Source organism: Scomber japonicus, chromosome 7 (assembly GCF_027409825.1).
Source record: "Scomber japonicus isolate fScoJap1 chromosome 7, fScoJap1.pri, whole genome shotgun sequence".
Taxonomy (NCBI): domain Eukaryota; kingdom Metazoa; phylum Chordata; class Actinopteri; order Scombriformes; family Scombridae; genus Scomber; species Scomber japonicus.
Genome location: NC_070584.1, coordinates 11,429,490 through 11,453,405, shown reverse-complemented (window position 1 = coordinate 11,453,405; position 23,916 = coordinate 11,429,490). Strand labels below are relative to the sequence as shown.

At 41.8% G+C, this 23,916-nt stretch overlaps 4 protein-coding genes across 5 annotated transcripts in view; 3 read left to right on the top strand and 1 right to left on the bottom strand.

Annotated features, from left to right (window-relative positions):
* The first annotated feature begins 1,282 nt into the window (after positions 1-1,282).
* On the top strand, positions 1,283-8,284 carry echdc2 (enoyl CoA hydratase domain containing 2). Of its 2 annotated transcripts, none has more exons than XM_053321981.1 (12): positions 1,283-1,452; positions 2,925-3,245; positions 3,756-3,823; positions 3,949-4,036; positions 4,139-4,225; positions 4,362-4,454; positions 6,154-6,210; positions 6,327-6,389; positions 6,477-6,601; positions 7,443-7,493; positions 7,581-7,628; positions 7,972-8,284. In XM_053321981.1, exons 2-12 carry the CDS (start codon positions 3,005-3,007, stop codon positions 8,047-8,049), a joined length of 999 nt encoding a protein of 332 aa, XP_053177956.1. In that variant the 5' UTR covers positions 1,283-1,452; positions 2,925-3,004; the 3' UTR covers positions 8,050-8,284. The 2 variants fall into 2 exon arrangements, with proteins under 2 accessions (XP_053177956.1, XP_053177955.1); XM_053321980.1 differs by lacking the exon at positions 1,283-1,452 and adding an exon at positions 2,767-2,781 and having other exon boundaries at positions 2,892-3,245.
* A 593-nt stretch (positions 8,285-8,877) lies between these two features.
* On the bottom strand, positions 8,878-17,295 carry zyg11 (zyg-11 family member, cell cycle regulator). The gene is made up of 18 exons (XM_053321979.1): positions 16,865-17,295; positions 16,146-16,311; positions 15,734-15,945; positions 15,305-15,622; positions 15,032-15,145; positions 14,831-14,947; positions 14,593-14,733; positions 14,142-14,318; positions 12,953-13,017; positions 12,755-12,854; positions 12,602-12,652; positions 12,345-12,506; positions 12,093-12,140; positions 11,794-11,991; positions 11,657-11,709; positions 10,786-10,883; positions 10,456-10,656; positions 8,878-10,365 (listed from the first exon to the last, which is right to left on the bottom strand). Exons 1-17 carry the CDS (start codon positions 16,886-16,888, stop codon positions 10,466-10,468), a joined length of 2,235 nt encoding a protein of 744 aa, XP_053177954.1. The 5' UTR covers positions 16,889-17,295; the 3' UTR covers positions 8,878-10,365; positions 10,456-10,465.
* A 137-nt stretch (positions 17,296-17,432) lies between these two features.
* LOC128361767 (cytochrome c oxidase assembly factor 7) lies at positions 17,433-19,090 on the top strand. Its single transcript, XM_053322321.1, has 3 exons — positions 17,433-17,802; positions 17,919-18,059; positions 18,617-19,090. Exons 1-3 carry the CDS (start codon positions 17,697-17,699, stop codon positions 19,060-19,062), a joined length of 693 nt encoding a protein of 230 aa, XP_053178296.1. The 5' UTR covers positions 17,433-17,696; the 3' UTR covers positions 19,063-19,090.
* Positions 19,091-20,422: 1,332 nt separating this feature from the next.
* Positions 20,423-23,916, top strand: part of ralgps2 (Ral GEF with PH domain and SH3 binding motif 2) — a 71,893-nt gene continuing 68,399 nt past the window's right edge. The window contains exon 1 of the mRNA XM_053323179.1: positions 20,423-20,510. The gene's annotated coding sequence lies outside the window, so the exon portion shown is untranslated. The remainder of the gene's footprint in view (positions 20,511-23,916) is intronic.

The following is a 23,916-nucleotide window of genomic DNA, read 5'->3' as shown; positions in this document are numbered from 1 at the left end:
CTCTGGCCCTACGCATCTTCTTTGTGAGGCTGTAACTCTTCGTTCCCTTTTTCTCTCTGTGGCTCAGTCTGGTTGTAACTCATCTCCCATCTTGGTCCACTATCTTACAGGCTGTAAGTCTCAGACTCTTTTTTCAGTACATCACCAACTCCATCATTCCAATGTAATTGAAATAGGGTAAGATCATCCATTAGTCACCCTGACTAGAGTCATACTGAGTGTATTTGTGCTCTGTGCTCTGGGGTTGCATGCTTTCTTACACATATAAAGACATAACATTTTATTCATCGCCTATAATGTTTCTGTATTGCTGGAGGACCGATGTGAACTTAATCAAACAAAGACTATCATTTCTTATTGAAGTGATGTGCATGTCACTCAAGCCAAATCTTACTACCTACTAAAAATGTAAATCTCTAAAAATGGGTCCCAAAATTGGAACTTTCATTTAGATGAAGATCAGCAAGTCTCATGTCTTCATCCTAACAATATCATGTTCTGCTGGACTGCTGGTTTTGGAGTGTCAGCAGACCGTGTTTACTCCACATAATGGCACAAGCCCCCTTAGCCCCCCACCCTCACACACAAACCTACATCTCCTCAAACTAACTATATATATTCTTTTATCTCCCTCACTACAAACAAGGATGAAAAAGTGTACCATGTGTGTTACTATCTCACAGTATGTCTGCATGATAAGACGTCAGACACAAAGGTCAGACACACTGTACATGCCCAGGCGTCTCGTTTCTGACAGACAGACAGACGCAGTAAGAGGATGCTACTAACTCCCTTAGACTCATGTCCGGCCTTGTACCCTGTCACCGGGCCTACTTGCCCAAATTCAGCCGCGGCCTATGATGAGGCTGATGCTGGAGGAATGTCTACACATGGCTTGGCGCCCTGTTCACATCACTTCGCTCTTCTGATGAGAGGAGAGGGAGACAGAGTAGAGGAGGTGGAGCAGGAGCCATGTTTTAAAGAGGGATGGTGAGAGCAGGAGGGTTTGCATTTCTTTGGACAGCAGGCCTCTTAGTAGTGACTGCACTGGAGAGCAAAGGGCGCAAGGGAGCAACAGGATAGATCATAGTGCTCCTCCAATCATCCTGCTGATACAATACTGACCCCTGCAGGATGGGAGGGGAAATGTAAAGTGTGGAAAATAAGGGATTTGTACCATGCCCAGGATATTTATTGACTGAAGGGATAGTGAATCTATCAAGTTGAAGCCTGGAAATGATGCTACAAAGAGGGCTTGCAGAAACAAAACATTCATCTTTTCCTCTTGTGTAATGGCTTCAGGTTGCTCTTAGAGGGGTGGACTGTGCTTGGATGTTCTTGCTTGGATGTGTGTCCGACCTGTATGTCTTGTCCAGGGACATACTGTATACTGGCAGTTTCAGTTACCGTCCATCAGGCTCAGGTTCTGTCACACACCGTCACATTCAAAAGGTGAGAGTCATCTACCATCACTTTTCCATCTCAAGGCACGTACACATGAGAAAAAAGCAATGCACACCAGCCAGATGGCAAATCTAAACCACTTTTTCCCCTCCAGACCAGAACCTAAATCAATCAGGTGACATCTCATTTCACTGCAACAGAACCTACGTAAAAATGCAAATCTAAGTATTGTATGTCTCACTTCTCCTCTTCTTTTCTTCTTTCACTCTATTTAATTCACTCTGACTATTTGATACATATAGACAGGTCACAAATCAAAGGTACGGGTCTGAATGTTTGACCCCTACAGTGAGGTGATCTGGTGGCTCTGTTATGCTGTGGGGGGCATGTTGCTAGCATGGTTTGGGTCCACTTGCCCCCTTAGAGGGAAAGGACACTACAAATCAATACAAAGTTGTTGTGAATGATCACATTTATCCTATAATGAAACATTTCTGTCCTGATAGGAGTGGTACCCTCTAGGCTGACAATGCCCCCAACCATAGGACACAAGGGGTCACAGCCTTAACAGTCATCAATGAGGGAACATCTTTTGGATGAATGGTGTTCTCCAGTAGAATTCACAGACTTAAAGAATCAATGGTCGACACACATTGAAGAGGTTCTGGCAGCACATGGTGGCCTAACACCTTACAAAGACACTTTATGAGGGTTTTTCCTTTTATATGTCACCCATCTCAGGTATAAATTAACATGATTCACTACCCAGAGTCAATGGCATCCATATTAATTAAGAAGACTAAACAAAGCCAGCCAGCAATAAAATGGACAATGAAATATGCCCGCAGTGGCAGAGGGGAAATAATCTGATCGATATAAATCTAATCTGATGTACCTGAATGTCAAAATAGGTTGTAGAGTAATATTTCATAAGTGGTCAATATCTGTCTCTGTTTGGATGGTTGAACACACACACAAACACGAACACTCACACACACACACACACACACACACACACACACACACACACACACACACACACACACACACACAGCTCAGACTGTTGCATCCTCAGACCCACTGTCTGGACTCTGTTATTGCATAACCTGTAAAGACCTGCTCAATAATGCATGGTCAGACTAGACACGGGCAGCCTGACGGAAAACCTTATCTCAACACTCCGCTTTGTCTGGCCAAAGACTGGACACACCAGAGACAGGACACCAGGCTGGAGGACAGTGTGTGTGTGTGTGTGTGTGTGTGTGTGTGTGCGTTTGAGCAGAAGGAAGGATGAGTGGGCAGACAAACTAAAATAAACTTTCACAATTACAGCCTTTATCTGTAAGTCTTGCTGAGTGAAACAGAGAGTAGAATCAGGTAGTGCAAAATTCCCCAAACTTACTTCAATATTTCAATGAATCATTAACTTCAAGCTCTGTGGTTCACTGCCTTGCATGAACTTGCTTTGTCACTGCTGTTTTTAACAGTAAGGTGCAGCCAAGTCCCTCCTTCTCTCACAGGAAGAAACCTGCACCAAACTTCCTGAAACTTTCCCGCAGCTTCCTGCATTTTCAGACTCAACAGTGAAAGATAAACAAGCATGACAACTCTCATTCGCCGGCTTGCCAGGCCGGGGTCTTCACCGTGGAGGTGGCTGGGGGTAAATCTGCAGGACACGCACCGACAAACACTGCATTTGACCCCCCGGGACGAAGCGCGACTGTTGGCCGGTGGCGGTCGCTCTCTGGCGGGATGCAGCTACTCACAGAGCCGAAAACAGCACACAGAGGCTGCTGCTGCTGTAGAGGTGGATCTGAAACGGTTAGATGGGGAAGATGATGGTAGGGATTCACTCTCATGTCATCAGCAATGTCTAAATTCACTTTCACAGACTCAGCATTTCTGGACTATTGTAGCTACTGTTGTTTTTGTATTGAGGAAACTCTACAGTCCGGCTTCAAATTGTTTGTGACTTTTAATAAAATGTCCATGAATGTTTACGTCTAAACAGCAGCAGAAATGAATGTTCATTTTAGTTGATCGACTCATAGTTTAATTGATTAATTGCTTTAATTATTACAGCACTATGAATTTATACTAGTCATGAAATATGCTATATGTTCATCTATGTATTTATTTCCCCAACAAGAAGCGACTTCTACACTGACTTCACTACATAAAGTCAGGATATGACATATCACTATCAAATCCAAAGTGCTGGAATGAATAGTTGATTAACCGTTTTTACAAATGAACAGTACAATGAAACAAAGTTGATCAAAAGTATCAGAATGAAATGTTAGTTCTACAGTTTGTTAGTTCTTTCTACAGTTGGTGTGTTTCTTCCTCAGGTATAGCGGAGGTGCTGATGTGCAGACACACAGCAAGAAACGCTCTGGGTCATGTATTTGTGTCACAGGTGAGCAGACGTCTCCATTGCCAATGTTCTCACACACACACACACACACACACACACACACACACACACACACACACACACACACACACACACACCAATTGACACACAGTGTCCTGTGTGTGCAGATGAACGACCTGGTGTCTGCTCTGTCCAATGACTCAGCAGTGCGTGTGGTTATCTTCAGGAGTTTAGTGCCAGGGGTTTTCTGTGCAGGTGAGTGTTCTCTGGAACTTGTAAAACCTGCTCACCGTCTACATTTATGATCAAAAACTGTCCAAATGATGTGTGACAGTGTGTGCTTTGATGTACGTACAGGTGCTGACCTGAAAGAGAGAGCTCTGATGAACAACTCTGAGTCTGATTTGTTTGTTCACAGCCTGCGATCCCTCATGACTCAGATAGGTGAGATAAAGATCAGAAAGTGTAAAGAGGGAGCAGTTATTCCCCCCAGACCAAAGCAAAGATGGACAGATACATAGATCGATGAATAAAGTCACCTTTTATTACCCTGTATGTGTTTGTTGTACTGTCCCATCAGCATCGTTGCCAATGCCGACCATCGCTGCGGTGGACGGTGCAGCTCTGGGAGGAGGGCTGGAGCTGGCCTTGGCCTGTGACCTTCGCTCTGCTGGTGATTGAACTCTAAACCTTCACCTGTCAGCTCTGTGAGAGTTTGCCTCAAGCTTGAATACATTCAACATTCTCATTTCATTTTCCTTTAGGTGAAGTTAATAGGGTTGGAAAGGGAATGTCATGCTCCCTTCACAGCTGTCAGTAATCCAGTCATATTAAATCAGCGGTTGACTCCAAACAGGAGACAGGAGGATAGTAACATCCACTTGGGGCCATTTCTTGAGACTGACAACTCCCCTATCCCATCAGTGTACATTAAAGGATAATGGATATGTGTAAACAGGAGAGGAGCCCATTTGACTTGTTGTAGAAGTTTAAAAGTTGTAGAAGTCATTCATTTGTTCCTTTGGTTTTTCACAGTTTATTTACAGTATCTGATGACCTTATCTGATGGACATTTTTTATGTTTTTGTGTCGTGCGTTACACTAAAAGCCCATGATTTAATTTTTAAAGGACAAGTTCACAATTTTTCTGTTCTAAAACATATTTGTAGTCATGCCTCTTGTTCATACTGACCGTTAAGAGATCCCTTCATTATGCATTTTCAATGTAAGTGACTGGGGACAAAATCCACAGCCCTCCTGTGCAAACATTTATTTTAAAGTTTATCTGAAGCTAATATAAAGCTTCAGCCACCCAAATGATTCAAATCAAGTTGATATCTGTCAGAGTTACTGTGCTTTTAGTGCCAAATTCCCTCCGTATGTTACGTTCCTTCCACAACAGCTAAAAAATGAAAACGGTTCATCAAGACACAAAAAGGGGATTTTTTACTAAAAGACTGTAAAATCATTAAGATATTCAATTTATTTGACTAACTAAGATAGATGAAGCCTCATATTGTCATCAAATAAACCTTTAAGTAAAGTTTTTCTCAAAATGAGGACCGGTAATTTTGTCCCTCAGTTATAAAAGTGCATTATGAAGGGAGCTTCTAATGGTCAGAATGAACAGGAGGAATGATTACAGCAAGAAAAAAGTGCATCAGTGTTAATCTAGGCATCTGTTGTGTTAAGACGGACTTGTGGAGGTATTCTTTTAAGTAATATTATACATAAAATGTAAAGATATAGTAAAATACAGTATAATATACATATAAAGTTGAATCTTGCAATGACAATGCATTGAATTGTGAAATCTGTATAAAGTTTCAAGTTTCATTTACTAGGAGTTTTGTGAATTGCTACATCCTCCTTATAAAAAAAAAGAAAAAAGTCCTTCCTTTTTTTTTTTTTACATCTGTCAATGAGTTGTTTGTGGGAATTGACACATGGCCAGACTCCCAGAGAATATCTGTGTTTCACTATGGACCTCACAGTGCTGTGTGAAACGATTTCAACATCACAGAAATAGAGACAGCCGGCCAAGCTAAAAACAAGGATGCTTTTTGGAGATTTAGAGGCTCGGGCTTTTCACCCCGCAGTAACGATCAGTTGATGAGCTCAGGGACTGATGATGGCTGCTGAGGCCAGACACATCTGCCCAGCTGCTCGTGTAGCTGAATCTACATGCGATTGGTTAAATCAGTCCCGGCAGCTCTGTGATTGGTTGAGCGTTGATGAGCTAGGTGAGCAGGTGTTTGCGTCTGCTGCTCTGACAGGGGCATTAGTCAGACTTTACGCCCTTGCCGGCTTAATGGCACTCAGCAGCACAGACCTTCAACTGTCCTTTGTGTGTGTGTGTTTGTGTATTTCAGCGTATTCTGCACAGATGGGTCTGATTGAGACAACACGGGGGCTGCTCCCAGGGGCGGGTAAGACGACCAGAGGTCACACTCGCACTCCCAAATGACCTTTCATAGTTCTGAGTGTCTAAGTAAAGAGACAAAGCATCTGCAAGAGCTTGACCTCGAAGTGATTTGTCCTGCAGGGGGAAGTCAGCGGCTGCCAAGGATGGTCGGCATGACTCTGGCCAAAGAGCTCATCTTCACAGGTGGTTGGAAAGAAACACTGACACGCAGGATACTTGTCGTTCAGCGAGGGCTTTTGTGTGACTCTCTCTTTCTCTCTTTGTTATCAGGTCGGCGTGTGGGAGGGCAGGCAGCTCTGGAGATGGGGCTCGTAAATAGAGGTGTGGAACAGAACCAGACAGGCGACGCTGCCTACAGAGAGGCACTCAGCCTGGCCAGAGAGATACTGCCTCAGGTTAGAACACACACACTTCTTCACTCTGCTACAGCACAGATACTGATGCATCCCTGCACCTCCGGGCAAGGGACCTGTTCTCTTACCTCTTCCTTGCTGCCCCCCCCCCCCCCCCCCCCGCCTCTTCTCAACAACCCGTCTCTTCTTCCTATCCTGCTGCTATCTTCAGCCACCTTCCCCTCTCTATCTTTCTCCCTCTCTCCAGGCCTCTGTCGCTCCGTATTTCTTTCACTCCGGTTCAGATGCCCACAGTCAGCAGCAGGGCCAGAGTGGCAGTCAAGTGGGGAAATGGACCACAAATAGCACAACACATTCGGGTGTTGGTGTGGATTGAGTGATTGATAGGAGGATGGAGGAGAAAATAAGCACTTGGATGTTTTTTGGAGTATTTAAATGACTCCTTGGAAAAACAACTAAGATTATAAGAGTCACTGGACATTCTCCTGGAATCTGGAATTGACTGGTTAAACTTTTAGAGCTTGATGTATAGATATTTTCCAATTTGTCTCAGTTATGTGCCGCACTGTAAGTAAGTAAATGTTAAGTAATATGTTTTGACTTCCATTTTTAAAGCTATACCATACATATGTATATTACCACCAGAATGCATCTCCAAAATGTCTACTTTTCATGTACTAAGAAAATCCACCCTGTCTTCATCTCTGTGATCACATTCTCTGATAATCCAGTGGGCTTTCTAACCTTCCATAAAGGAAAACTTCCCTTCCTTTAAATTTATGTGCAAAACATTGATCTGATGAATAAACAAATGTGAAGTGGTTTTCATTAGATTGAGAGCAGTATCATTAACATCCAATTGTGTCTCACTTCTGTTGCCTAGGCTCCTATCGCTGTGCGGATGGCAAAAGAAGCAATGAATAAAGGCGTTGAGGTACATCATGAGTCACAGATGACATTTCTTTGTATATATTTTTTATATACATCAATGATTGTGATGACTGATGTCTGTCTCTTCCAGGTCGACATCAGTTCAGCAATGGCAATAGAGAGGATGTGTTATGCTCGGGTAAGAGTTCCAGTACTTTACACTTGTTCATTACAACTCACAACATGCTGTGGGCTGTGGTGCAAAGTCAGACCTTTTCTTTTAAAGGCTCCCAGTCAGCTTTTTACTATGAGCAGTCCTACATAAACACTATTTTCTGCTGAGTTTGAACATTTTTTTATTTAAAAAGTTAAAAAAATACATGTCTTCAGGAGTTTTAATACATGCTTTATTATCCATAAAGCTTTTAGTATAAGTAGCATATATAATTTAAGTTATATTCAGCACTGATGCTCACTCTGAGATCTATGACCATCAGTGGCCTCACTTTTGTCCTGCTGTAATATTTGCTCTTTGTTTTCAGGTCATCCCCACACGCGACAGACAAGAGGGTATGGCTGCCTTTATAGAGAAGAGACCTCCGCGATACACTGGAGAATAAATACCTCTGAGTCATTGAATGTCTATGTCACGCAGAGGCACAGCACTCTGTCTAACCTCACGCCTGACAATTAACTCCCATTGATTGTCTGTGTGTATCCCAGCCAGTGTCAATACATTAGTTAAGGTCAGCGTGAGCACCCAGCAGTGATTGTTTGTATTTGTGATGTTCAGAATTAGACAGACAGGAGCTGATTTTCATTTGACCCAACACAACAATATAATATGATAATTAAATTTTAAAGTTTTTCCTCATGGCGGTTTCTTTAAATCACACTTTTCACCCTTCAGGGATGATATGAAGCTCATCTTTGGAAGCGATTGACTAAAAAAAAAGACTACACAGTTGTCTCATGTTTATGGGAATGTACATTCTTTATTTCCAAACTTGAAAACATGACTCTCAGCAGCAACATGGCACAGACATACAGTATCCACACTTGTGCATCTTCTATCTTAATTACATCTTTGTCAAAAAATTACACTGGCCTTCGTCACGATGTTCAGTGGCTCAACTAAACAATCCGAGATAAACAGGAGCAATGGGAAAGAACAAGAAAAACTGGCTCTGTTTCATCTGCTCAGGACCTATGCATAACAAGCAAGCTTATAAAACGGCATCCGGTTTAAGGAACACAATAAGGCCATAACTCACTGAGCAGATGAGGTGATGTGTGTGTATGTGTGTGCCTGTTTTAGTGTACCGTTGCTCTTTGTAGCCCCATATTTTATTTTCATTCCCATTAATAAACATGTCATCTGTACAAGCTTTACCACTGGTATACCTGCTGAAACAAAGACCCCCCTTTTCCTCAAAATTTGTCATCACTGTATCAGGGCTTTGACAGCAACACCGACTTGGATTGCATAGACAGTGATGACAGGGGGGGGGGGGGGGGGGGGGCTTTTATGAGAATCAAGACCTCGGATGAAAAAGGGAGAATAAGGGCATCAAGGTCGTCTGGCTTCTCTGGACAGCAGACGTATATCTGGTAAAATGGCATCCTGGTGGATACTAAAGTCACACGGCCACTTCAGAATACAGAGAAACACCCTTGAATACTCCTGATAACACCACCTACTCGCTCTCTCTTGTGTAAATAGTGCCCCTCCTCTGTTTACCCCTCCTTTAAAAAAATCTAATTAACTGGAAGTCAAACAAACAATGGAACATACAATATAATATTTTCCATGCAACCAGTCCTAAACAAACCATTACCATTTCTTTCCCATCTTCTATTATGTACAAATTACATACACTCTTTAAGATGCAGCTACTTGTACAGACGTACATACACACATGCTCAATAGAAGTGCTGCCCCTGTCTTTAAGACACTCGGATGCATTAGGAAGCACAGTGAACATACCGATATATACACAATTTTCTCAAAAGAGAAAAACAGCTGTGACTCAATACACACGTACATCCATCACGACTATACTGACCACATCATTATTGCCATTTGTGCTCAGAAAGGACTTTTGTACTCACCAGACATTATTGAATGGCCGCATTATTAATTAGGTGTGATTTTGCAAACTGATTTAGAAAAGAAAAAGCCACTGGAGCTTCTCAAAGATATATTACTTCTCTATAATTCAGGTTTTCCTCTGTATTGTTTCAACATGTGAACCCACTGAATACACCCCAGGCAAGTGTGCTGTCACATCAAATCAAAGGCATTAGCTGATAAAAGACTAAATGAAGAGAAGAGCAACAGTACTATTGCAGATCCAGAGGCGTGGGTTTCAGTGTACAAAACACTGTTATAAACAAAACAAGCAGGCATTCCTAAAATGAACAGTACAAGCATTCAAACAAACTCCAGCATGCTTGAACTCACACAGCAGCGTCATGCGTATACTTAATGAGCTAATCAACCAATTTAGACAACCAGGGCCCTCAGTAACATACAGGGGCCAGAGGGTGTCCACCCTCAGCTGAGCTTCTGTGGGAAGGGGGGGTCAATCTTAAACTGAGATTCGTGTGCTGATGTGTTTTTTTTTTTTTTTTGGTAAGAAAATCATCATGATTCCAATGTCAGACTAACAAGAGATGTTGAGATATGAGCTTAAATGACCAACAGTTTTTTTTTTAATCACAAGATTAGCACACAAATATTTTTGTTTTGAAACAAACACAAAGAAAATAAATAAGGTTAGTGTGTGTGCAAAGAATTGCAAAGTCTCTGTCCTTTTATGTATATTTTCTGGGGATTCTTGATAAAGTGTGTTTGTGTGTGCAATGTGCATACACACAAATACTAAATCCCCTCTGTGGTGGGACTCAGCTTATGTCCTCCTGTGGATCATCTTCTGAAAGAGAAAATGTAAAAGAATGAAAAACCTTCAGCATGACTCTGAGATAGTAAATGACTACTAGTGTGTATATGTGTGTGTCTCTACCTCTGTGAGGTTATTGTGGTGGCGGGCGGCGACTTGTGTGTGTGAGTGCAGGCTGGCCAGTGCGGGCTCTGTGACGCTGTAGGCTCTCCAGGATGCTCTCGGCCAACAGTTTGACATCTCTGTGCGTCTGTGGATGTGTGTGAACGAGCTCGAGCTGCTGGAGTCCGCCTTCCTCCAACAACATGCTGCAGTATCGAGCAGCTGCGGACACAATTCACACAATATCAAAATGTAGTAACCTTCTCTGTGAGAAAGTAACAACGTAAACTAAGTGTGAAACAAATATATTACCAGAATAACATTTGGGTTTTGTATGTATTTGTGTCTCACCATTCTTGCTGCAGACATGTTGCATTGCCCAGGCAGCCCACAGCTGGACACCAGGGGTGTGAAAGCACTCCAGCAGGGGAAAGAAGGGGTTAAATGACCTACAGAATGAAACACAATAAGAACATATTTACTACATATGTCACAAGGCTATGCTAAGGTTTTGACAATTTGACTGTCTATAGCCTTATTAGAAATGTATGTTCTGACTCCAACTCACACAAACATAAATAAATAAGACATTTTACAGACTTGTTTTTCAAGATGCCCTCCTAAAACAGATCATTTGAATCCATCTGTCAGAAAGACCTCAAGCCATCATTTTATCAATCAAGCAAGTGTTACTTTCTGTTGTTTTTGTTTATTCTCCTTTTGTGAGTAATGCCAGAAAAGGTTTTGGTTATAATGTTGAAAAGGTTTAGATGCACCTTTAGCATCTTATTGCCAACCTTTGCCAGAGCGCATTCAAGAAACACGTGAAAACTTTTGTGAAAACCTCAACACTTGTGTCCCTTTGACCTTTAAGCAATTCAATTTCTTATTTCGTATGCCCGTCTACTTCCACGTGTTTCTTTAATAATTATTTTAAAAAACCAAACAAGATATTTGTCTAGTAGCACTTTTCACATACAGCAGGTCTGGACTCTACTGTTTTATTTAATTTAAATAGACCCAACACTCCCCCATGATCAAGCACTTGGTACTTGGATAAAAGCGTTATGTAAAATGTAAAATGATCAGAGACAAATTCTATTTATTTTTATACTGAATGAATCACATTCTAGTTATAAAATTCAGAGCAAGCTATGGGCCAACTTCCTATTATGTAATTGATTCCCTTCTTTATAAAAACTATGAAGAAACTGCATCTCACCTGTAGGCCACCATCTCACACTCTGGTGCAGGCCACTTCATAATGACAGCATGCTGGAGACACACACAAATGCATGAGACTCAAAGAAATTGAAACAAATGAACCTGCATATTTATGTGCATGATGCTTATTCCTACCAGTTGTTCCAGCAGTGAGGATCGAAGTTCGGGGGTGAGTGTCCAGGCCTCCTCTCCTCGGGACGTCAGATGTGCAAGGATGCCAGCGGCAAAGTAACTGACCTCCACCTCTGAGCTGTGCAGCAGAGTGCTGATGTGGTCCAGGAAGCCCTGCACCATCAGCTCTCCATGCAGCTCCCCAACCTCCGCTATGTTGTTCTACACAACAACGGGTGGAAAGAGAATAGTGATGTCTTTATATTGTTAATTTATTCAATATTCTGTATTCCTAAAGGGTTTAAAAAGAGCAGTAAACTCACCAACAGGCCCAGAACCTTCTGCTGAATGGAGGACTCATTGGGGAAGGACTGCAGAGAAAGAGGGGGTGGGTTAGGAGGGGGTGGTATGGATACAAAACAACAGTGAGTCAGTCTGCCCTACAGGCATACGTGCTTTAACTGAGCAACATGGATTAAGTGTGATGATTAGCTAGCATGATAATCAGCTCTAAGATGTTAGGATGTATGTTTATCGTTTATTTATATCAACATGCCGATATGCCGTCCGTATACCTCTAGAACTGTAATGAACAGGTCCAAACCCTGGTTCTCGATAAAATGGCGGCAGGTTGTCGGTGATTCATCAGTGAGATTCCAGAGTGCACTGAGTGTAAATTTGAGGGTGGCGTCCACCATGCCCTGAGTAGCCTTCTGACGCACAATGTGGAGCAGTTGCTGCAGGCGGGAAAGAGCGTATTTGCAATGAAAATGTGCCTTTTATGGTAAATTAGTGAAAAGCAGAAAGAATACAGCAGAGATGAGAATCTCACCCTGACGATGAACAGCTCTGCACCCAGCTGAGCCGTCTGCTCTGTGGACAACTGGGAGAGACAAACATTGATGAGTTTAAGAACAGTCCTACACATGTTATGAATGCATGAACAACTACCTGTGTGATATAAATACAACCATACAATATATACCTTAGCAGCCAGTATGGAAATGATAGCCACAGCCATCCTCTGCATGTTCTGGTCTTCGTGGTTGCAGAGCCACTGCATCACTAGTTTGGCAGCCTCAAACCTTGACAACAGGAAGTGGAAGCAAAACGTTTCTAATGTAATAATACAATTGTTTTGACAGATTTGTTTTATGTTATTACTAAATGTGTATTTCCTCACCTGTTAAAAGGGACCTCCTGCAAAATGCGATCACTGCACAGAGACAGCAGACAGTTCTTCTGCAGCTGAAGACAGAGAAAACAAAACATGCATCAGTGCAAAACCTCAGTGTCTGACTCTACAGGTTTAATAAAAGGCATATACACGGAAAAACATTTTTTGGATGTATGTTATTCTGTGGTTAAAGATACATTAAAGTTGATATTATATATGCTGTTCTTCTTGCTCCCATTGTATTTAGTTCCAATGGTATTGCACTCTCTTTTTTAATACAACATCCAGTATCATAATTAAGCATATGCCATTTGACTTTATATGTTACTTTCTGCAATAATTAATCCTTAATGCACCTGCCCTGGTTCCAGTGAGAGCTACAATGGTTGACATTTGTTTTACAGGTTAACGAAGCATCGAATAAACCTAAGCAATAAAATGTAAGCTGCATTTCTTTCCTTCTTTTTTTTTGGTTGTGGGTTATTCCCCAACACAACAGGATTTTCAGGTTGTCACGATGCACTTGACGGCATGCAGATATTTCGCAACTGTCAAGAGATAAAAAGTGCTCCTGGTGTTTCAGTGTGGGCACCTGTCAGGGACCCTCTTGCCCCCAATAACCAGAGCTCACTCTGCAGCTTGAATTATTACTTCTGTCCTGCTTGTGACCAACTGCAGCTGGGAATTTTCATGGCTCATTTACAGTATGTTATTTCTTTACTGTGTATTTATGCAAACAAGCGGGTTCTGAGTGCAAATGAACACACACACACACACACACACACACACACACACACACACACACACACACACACACACACACCTCATCATTATTACCATTTTATTCATTATGTATTTTCCTTTTGTTCATTGTGTATTTCACTTTTACTTAAATCTTACTTTGTGTATTGTAGAGTACATCGGTTTAATATTGACATTTTAAACTTAACTGTTAAAATACATAAAAATGTAAAAACGTATTAACTAATTAACTAGACAATAAATCAACTGTGTTTCTGACTTATGTCACAGCTCATCATATTGATGAGTTACCTATAAATATCTGTGTAAGTGTGTGTTTCAAACTGACTTGTGCTTGTCGTTGTTGTTTTAACAAACTGTTCTTGTCTGATTTGTTTACTGTGATTGATAGCGTGTTTGACACACCAAGACAGTAGTGTGGCCATGAAGGTACCTGCTGGTGGTTGGGGAAAGTCCGCATGGCCTCCAGAAGAAGCTGAGTGACAGTACTTAACAATCGGACTGGCATTCCTGCAGCGAGGTCCTGCTTCGTCAGGTTGAACACACAGGCACTGGCTGCCAGCTGGACATTCAGAGTGGCTGGGTGATTCTTCATACCTAAAACCACCAACTGGAAAAATCCCAAGAGAAGAGGGAAGTTAAATTACGTTACACTAGACAGATAAGGGACTTGTGTTGGAGTTGTTTTGACATAACACTGTAAAACAGCTCAATTAGGGGAAGAAATGTGTCTGACACATCAAATAAATAATAAATAAATAATATGTGCGTATGCATGATAACACAATATAATAAATCTACATTGTTTCCTTGGAGAAAAGGCAACAACATTCTGTATTTATGGAAGGAAAAAAATGACAGTAGAGATAATTGTGAGAGTGCACCTTGAGGATGTCAGGCCGTGGTTTCTCCATGACATGGGTGAGGCTGAACAGATGAAACAGAGCTTCTCTTACGAAGCCTTCTCTCTCGCTATAGCGACGCAGTGCCTCACAGATCTGGGTCTCGTTGGCTTCTCCTGTTACCTGTTCAAACAAAAAACAAACAAAAAAAACCCCCAACAGTTTAGCACACCTGCATTTATATACAGTTATCACTGTTCAATTATGCATCTATTCCTACTTTTAAGTTTCCTTCTCCAGAGAGGAAGTCAGAAAAGCCAGCATCTGTGGCCAGGAGTCCCACAAAGGTCATCCCTGGTCTCTCGTCAACAAATGCCTTAACAGCAGCGTCTGTCACCTGCAACATTTACACATTAAAACATTTACCTCACAACCTGTATGCTTTATTTACAAGTTAACGGAAATACTCAAAGACACACACCTGTTTCCTCCCCGACACATCCAGGGAAACAAGAGCAGGCAGAATCCCCGGCTGTCCGAGCAGTTGACGAGCCACATCAGAGGTAAACTGTTTATCGTCACTGATATCCAGGTGCTGCACAGGCAGGGTTTCACACACACACACACACACACACACACACACACAAAACATTACTTGTGAAATCTCAAAGATAGTGTTTTTCTCAACAAACAAATACAAACAGGTTTAACAGTAGACACAAAGCACCACACTCAGCTCCACCCTTACACTAACCTGCAATACATCCAACTGGCCTATGACGCTCAGCAGCTGAGCGGTGCTCATCTCCAGCCTTTTCAACTGGTGCAGCGTTAGTGAGCGCAGCCTCTCCTTTAGGCCCAGCAGTGGATTCAGGTTGGTGATTGAAGTGTTGGAGAGATCGAGGCTCTCCAGCCGAGGCAGGGAACACACATCTACTAGCCCAGAGTCATAGAAGTCTACGTTAGCTAAGGAGAGGGAGCGCAGGCCATGGAGGGAGCTGAAGCGGTGTTGGATAGGTTCCTCCAGAGAGGCCATGGTGAGACCTGTTAAGACAAGTCGCTGGAGGGACTCCTGCAGGATGTGTGAAATAAAAACAACAAACACATGAGTGCAACCACATAATTTTCAGTTCATTTAGGTTTATGGTTTTTATCTTCCTCACATTACTTGACATGCTCTTACCTGACAATATTTATTGGTGGCCAGTCCCTGCAGAATATCAGGAATAGTGAGGTCTGCATTGACCCTGGCAGCATCTAGCTCCAGCAGTCTGTGAGGACAGAGGGCTCTCTGGAAGGCCTCTGCAGATATACGTGCAGTACGAATGCACGCTCGTCTCAGCCGCAGGTATTCACAGTTCCGAAACACACCCACTGTACTGTCGTTCAACAGACCTGTGGACAAAACTCATGTTAAGGTGCAACTTTGGGATTTGCTGAAGTCCACCTCTGCAGATTCTGTGGCTCAAAGATTTTACACGTTTTTCTTATTTTAGAAGACTATGCAAGAGGATGTTGAAAGCCAATCAGACAGTAAGTTGTGTAGAGTCAGAAATCACTAGCATTTGTCACTCAAGAGTGTCTTATGAGGTTACCTTCAGTGGCCATCTTGGCCAGTAGCTGATCTGCTAACTCCTGTGGGAAGAGTACAGCCTCTCTGAAGCACAGGGAGCCATCAGGACGTTTCACACAGAAACACTCTAGGTTCTGGCTCACATAGGTCAGGCACAGGTCTGTCAGAGACGCTGGAGACGCCTCATCCTGGAGAAGACAAAAGCAGGATGTCTTTTGATGTGGCAGCTTTTTCTTTTTTGGACGTAATCACACAGAGCAAACCTCAGACAAACTTTTCTTCGCCCTATATTAAACTAGAGTACAATATTTGCATGTTAAACTTAGCTGTTAGAAAAGTGTTTCCTTTATGTTTATCTGTTGCACTCAGAACATAAACATTAATAACATGTAGTAATAATAAAATATTATTATTATTGTACCAGTCAAAAGTTTGGACACACTTTCCCATTCACATCAATGAGAAAGTGTGTCCAAACTTTTGACTGGTACTGTATATATATTATATATTATATTCTTCTATGTCATTCTTCTATGGAGAACTCAAGTGTATTTTTTTTTATCAAAGCTTTACTCACCTCACAAATACCTCCAACCTGATATGAGACTAATGCTGGAGAGTTTTGCTCAGGTTAATGTTTGACTGACAGGTGTGTGTTTTCAACTTCTCTGTGCTGTTTGTGGAGCCTGCTAAATGGTAAATATCTCACACAAATAACCTGGAGGCGAAAATGAAACTCACCGTGTTTAGGACATTCGAGGCCATTGTTTAAAAAAGTCTAGTTGTAGCTTATGCAACCGAGACTGGTGTCTTCTTCTTCTTTACCACGAAAAAAGCAGATATCGTTGCTTGTTAGCCGTCAGTTAGCAATGCTTCACCCGTGTGGTGGCAGTCCGCAGTGTTTCACCTGTGTGGTTACAGTCCGCAGTGGTTCACCTGTGTGGTTTCAGTCTGTTGTTTTGCTAATCAACTGGGCAGCAAACAGGGGCACGGGACGACGAGCAGCTAGCCAGCTAGCTCACTTGTTGTTGCCTCCGTTGCGGAAAATTGCTCTCCGAGAAAAAATGTTGACGGCTGTCTGCGGTGCTAAAATTCATATTTAAAATGTACGACAAACCACTGCAGCCACCGAAAATAGGACCCTGTGGAGAATGTAGTTTTCACAGCGGGCAGCTATTTCTATTTTTGTCTCACACAGTCAGTAAAGGTCACAACACTGGAAGTACATTACAGAAGAGGCTGGACTACGGAGGCCCGTGAGGAGGGATTGGTATGAACCCCGGAAGAGTTCATCTGCTGGAGACACGCATGATCAAGTCAGGATAAAGTCCCTCTTCATTTTTTATCAAAGAAAAACAATTACAGTCGTAATTATAGTGCGCTTCAATAACCACTGGAAGTTAAAGGCAGACGTTTCTTGTGATTTTTTTTTAAAATTCAGGAAACGCTTTTGTAACAGCGCTCATTCATCCGACAGCAAGGTCACAAGCAACAGCGGATGAGGTGGTCGCTAAGCCTTCTTCTCATGCCTATTTGCTGTACATTTAAAAAGGCACAAGTGCAAAGTTGAAGCATGGCTGGACTCATAAACTTTGAAGATGAAAATGAGGTGAAACAGTTCCTGGACAATTTGGGGGTGGAGTACAGTTTCCAGTGCTACAAAGAGAAGGATCCTGAAGGTAAACCCCCTGCTTAGTAGTACTAAAAGCTCTCAAGTGGAGATGAGGATGTGTGAATACTGTTATATATGTTTGCCTTCTCCTTCTATTATTTCCTTTTTTTCTGTCTTTCTTAGGGTGCCAAAGGCTAGCTGATTACCTGGAAGGGGTGAAGAAAAACTATGAATCCACTGCACAAGTGCTCAAACATAACTGTGATACAAATGGTCATGGAGAGAGCTGCTATAAACTGGGAGCTTACCATATCACAGGAAAAGGTACATTGCATTTTAAGAGATATGTAGTTTAAAAGTTTAACATTTAATGGCTCAATTCACAAAGTCAGAACAGGTTCAAACAACTGAAATGTGGATGTGATGCTTGACACAGATATGGATAGTACTGCTTGTTCTTTGTATGTATGGGACTAACACTGACATGTAGTAATCAAGCAAAAGTACTTGATGCTAATTTAGTCCATGACATTTATGTATGTACTGTAGTTACTGGATACAATGCTATATAAGGTTTTAAAAGCAAAAGAATATTATAACATTACAAAGGTTGGAGCTTTGTTGGGGTTTAAATTGCCTAACAGAATATGATGTAGGTACTAACAAAGACATGTATGTTGAAATGGATAATTAATGAAAAAAATGACAAAAATGAAATAGTTGGTTAATTAATTTTGAAGAAATGAATCACATTTAAATTGTGATCAGATCAAAATACTTAAAAAACATTTGCTGTTTGATGCTGTTGAAGGGAGAGATTTGAGTAATTGGTTTACTTCTCTAGAGTGCACCAATGTCAATCTCCTAAATCTTTCCACCAGGTGGAGTGACTGAGTGTCTGAAATTAGCCTACTCCTGCTTCATCCGCTCCTGTAATGCTGGAGGAAAGAAGTCCAGAGATGCCTGTCATAACGTCGGCCTGTTAGCTCATGATGGGCGAGCTATGGGAGGAGAACGTGATCTTACGGCAGCTCGAGAGTACTATGATAAGGCCTGCGACGGCGGCTTTGCTCCTTCATGCTTTAACCTCAGCGCTTTGTTTATTGAGGGTAATGCCAAAGGACTGCCACCAGATATGAATCAAGCTTTGAAGTACGCCAACAAGGCTTGTGAGCTGGGACATGTGTGGGGCTGCGCCAATGCAAGTCGCATGTACAAACTGGGGGACGGAACAGAGAAGGATGACAAGAAAGCAGAAGAGCTGAAGAATCGAGCAAAGGAATTGCACGGTTTAGAGAAGGAAAGACAGCTCAAATTTGGAGAGTGACACATTTGAATAAATTAACTCCATGTTGGTTTATCTCAAAGTGTTGTTATGTCAGGTTGTTGTGAATGAGCCTATATGTGTGTGCTCCGACCTGTTCATGTGGATCAAATGATAGAGATGATCTGTCATTACTTTAAAAAGGAATGGTTAAATGGGTCTTTTTGCCTCATATACATGGATACACTAAAATTCTGGGAGCACGTTTAACTTATTCCTGTTGTATTTTGGTCAAATGTATACAAGAAAATGTCAAAGCAATAAAAAAAAATAAAAAAAAGATTTAAATTTCTTGTACAGAAGTTGGTTGTCAAATATGCTTTTGAAAACACTGGATTTGTTAGGTCTCAACCTACATACAATATTGTGCATAGAGATCTATTGTGTATCGCATTATAGTATATGGCATCATTTGCAGAATATATATGTTTTTAAAAAGATTTGATTTTAAATGTATTTTCATCAAAACCTTGTGGAAACTGATCAAACATAGAAGATGAGAAATTTGAGAGCTCAAATTGTGGGGGTCTAATATACTTTGTTTTCATTTATGGGCCTTTTTAACTCAAGTAATTGAAATGTATTTGTTCTGCAATCAATAACAAATAATAAGTCATATGTATAAGTACACATACTTACATAGGCATATAAAAAGGAGGCAGATACTCAAATACCACAGTGTAACAGAACATAATAACACTCTTCAAAGATTCTGTTACAGTAAGAAAGGCACAACTGGTAATAACAAAATGAATAAAGGCAAATGTTTAAGCTGCTTAGCCACTACTAATAATATTAGTAGTACCTGTGCTTTTCCTGGTGCTTAAAAATTTATTTATTTATTTTTTAATTAATAATTTTGTAAAGTTAAATTAGTTAAAGAGTTTAGTAAAGGTGGTTCAAATAGTATATGTTATTGTGTTACTTATGGATGAAATTACAGCGAAAATAAATTATTCCCCTTTTTTGTTGGGAACCACCTAGAACCCCCCCGACTGTCACCTGTATGGATATCCGGACCACACTTCGAGAGCAGTAGGGCACAGTGGTGGTTGAACCACAAGAGGGAGTCATAATAAAGGACATGAAGTTTGCGCTCTTTTTTTAAATCACACAGTGCTCTTTATCCAGTCCAGTTTGGTACCACAATAGCAGCCTCATCTTTCAAGATTTCAACCGACATTTTATATAACCGTCATATAACGTGGACACTGTCAAACGTTGTGCGTGTATAACCAAACTAAGTCTATGTCTAACTAAAGTGGATGATGGGCGGACGCTGGTAGCTCCGCCCGTCCGCCGCGCATCTCCTGTCCTCATTCAAAACAGAGCACAGCTGTTGCAAGGCGCGTCGTTGTGTCCTGAGCTTTTAGCTGGAAACGGTGGTCCACTGTCCTCTGATGAGCCCGCTGGAATATCACAAGAAGAAAGAGGAAAAACGGCGCACTTCGGTGAGTAACATAGTACGACGAGGCAAAGTTTGTTATCGTTTGCAGCATCATTTTGTAAATCACCCCTCAACCGTCGAGTTAGGGTTAGCTAGCTAACGTCACGTTAAAAGCCCCACCGATGGTTTTGGGTGTGTTTGTTTTTATGTGCAGGATGCTCCCATATCAAAGTAAATCGGCATCCATCAAGAAGAGGGGATGTGAGCGAAACGTTATGCAGGATTGGTCCAGTTTTTCCCTCTAATGCAGTGCATCTATAGCTGGGTTCAGTGGGTTTATTTCAGCCATTATTGTATTATCCTCCGCCACCCACGTGAATATGCGGTCGGCCCACCGCACACACCATGAAGCGCCACCGGGGAAGTTTGATATAATGCTAGTAATAAATCATGCGCTCCCATACCAAGCTAACGAAGCGGGCTAACGAGACTTGCAACATGCTAATAAAAAAAATGGAAACCCGTGAGAAAAGAGTGGGGTAGAGTCAGTGAGTTGGCAATTTGTGATTCCTCCCGTGCGGGCTCACTTTGTTTACTTTCGCCGTTGCACAGTTCACTGTTGTTTTAGAGATACAGGGGGCTTAATGTCGACCCGTTGGTGTTGTTAGCCCGGCACCGCTTATTTAGCTGGAGCCTCCCCGCTGCAGGCTCTCTGCTCCGGATAACTCGTTGGCGGTGAACCCCCCGCACAGCTGCTCTCCGGGGAGTGCTTTGGGTGTGGCGTGGGTTCACCCACGAACAATACTGTGCACAGCTACAGCCTGTCTTGTCTCAGCCATAGCATGTTTTGGTGGGAGGCACAGGAGGATAGTCGTGAAGGTATTTTTTTGAGTTTAATAACGGTGGTTCTCGATCTTGAATCCCTGGGATGATTTAAATGAAGGTAACTTTGAAAGCATGAGCAAGTTCAGCTGGTAGGCGTTTATCAAATTAGGCTCTCACTAAGCTATTCATGTGCTTTACGTCTGTCTTCCTCCATAAAGATAAATCTCATTGTGGATCGATAACATTAGTATGAAGAGTGATGGCATTCAATTACATCGTTTATTTCTTGTACCTCTATGCCAGACACTTAGATTTACAAAAAGATGTATCTTCTCTCTGTTCTTCTATCTCACAGCAGAGATTAAGACATGTTGACCTTTTTTTTTCGGACAAATGAAACAGTGAAAATGGGGATCTGGTAACATGCTGTCAAAAAGCTGTATTATTTAAACCTGAAGAGCTGGCTAACTCAATTGAATTCCTCCCAATGACACACACAGTTTGTATATCTTGCTGTGTGGTTGATTGCATCTTGTTTCCTTAATTTGTGCGTTCAGGAATATCCACACCCACACACTTGACTGGTCTAGCTCTATTAGCTGTCATGCGGAGTTAGTATTAGGCCTTGTTCACTATTAGTTCTCCTTCTTCTTAAACAAAACCTCCCTCTGCTCAAACCTCCTATCTAACATACTCTTTGTCAGTGTCCTATGTGACGTTGCCCGCCTCTCTCACCCCATTTTAAAACACTCTAAGGAATGTCCCATATCGATATTTAGTGTGGCTGTGTGGCGCTGCTGTTCTCAACACTTAACATATGACCCAGAGGTCAGTGGTTCAGACTCATGACTGGCATGCTTTTACAGTACTGTGGTGTCGTGTTTTGCAGATAAGACTGAAACAATCTCAGCTGGCTTTTTCTAAATAGTGAAATGGCAGAATGGGTTCATATATTGGATAGTGTTAATGAAGGCGGCCATACCATTGTGAAAGCATTGTATGATTGAGTGGTTAGATAATACTTCAGTTAAAGTCCAAAAGGGGAGATGAAACCCAATTCTTTCCACATGCCAGAGGTCCTCAATCTTCTATATGTCTCCGATGAAATCTGTTTTCAATTCCTCTTGGTTGTTACTTCATCGGATTCAGGCTAAACTAAAGAGAAAGCTGGGAATTGTGATAGATGATTATGTGTAAAAGTTTAGCCTTCAGGACGGTGGTCAGTGAGTTTACACGGTACATCTAAAAGGTTTACAAAGTAGCCCTAGTACTAGAGAGCTTAGAGCTTAATCCAATAAAATATAGTCGATTCAGTATTTTGTTCGACGTGGAGATTTGTGCTATCTGTCTGTCACAACACAAGACACATCCATACACATATTTACAAATACCGTGTCGAGTTATTGTTGTATATTTTTGGGTTTATCCTGTTCTTTGTCTCTCTTCCTGACTGTTAACAAAAAAAAGAAAAAAAAGTCACGTTGCATATCTGTTGCTTGCCAACAGAAACAGTACGAGTGCCTGGAGGATATGCTGAAGCTCACATAGTCAGAGCGCTGCTTTTGTTTTTATTTAAATCACTTTGTGTATCACACACGATTATCTGTAGCTACATGATTTGTCTTTGCAACAGCTCTTCATTGAAACAGTCGACCAGACAGAGAAAATCATCGACAGGTTAAATCCCCCAGACGTACACTCTCCATACACCTTGCCTGCTTCAATAAGATTTCCCTCAACTTCATTTGAGTCCCAGGTACATCTAAAACAACGTCGCCCGGTAACTCAACATACCACCTCCACCTTCTGGGCTCGGGCTAATCGCAGAGATGCCTAGTGTTCGTCGGGTCCATCTGTTCAGCACTGTGGTGCAACTGCTCTGTCCAAGGCCTGCAAATGTGATTAGTTAGAGATTACATCTGTGTGTGTGAAGTGAAACTCCCTTCTCCGAATCATATCCATGTGTATACAAGAGAAAGGGATAAAGCACTGTAGGTTTTTACGTCATCAAGTGTGAACCCTGGTCTTTCTCCTTTTTTAAAAAAAAATCTGGTCTACATTACATCACGATCACTACACAGTTTATGTAAAATGTTCCTAGATGCAGCCTGTGTGTGTGTGTAACAGTATATTGAGCCACCATGCAGCTCACTAGTTGACTCTCCTTTTTTTTTTTTCCTCCTGAGTGCATAAGCAGTCATCTTGTAGCCTCCTCCTTCATGCTATACATATTCCGGGAGCGTTTTGGTCTGCATCACGCTTTTTTTTTTTTTCCTTCTCTGTGTGACCTCCAACCAATGCTGTTGCTCAGTTGCCAGGGTAACTTTATGCGTTTGTCTGGCACATCCATTCAGCACAGATGGAACTGCGAAGTCACATGTCGTCACACTCTTCCTCTGATGCCTCCCCAGCCTCGGCTCTGCCACGACAAGTACCAAAATACAAAGCTTTTTATTGTCAACCCTGTAAATCCCTCAATCTCTCTTCTCTTCCTGTTTGGTGTAATGTAAAAAGGTCTCTGCACTTGACAACTTGTTTTGGAACACTGATAATAATTTTGTGCCAATGGTGTATTCGAAGACCTTCATATGAGGCGATTGTGAAGCTGCTGGCAATTGGATGAAGTGGGTGTTGTAGATGGTTGG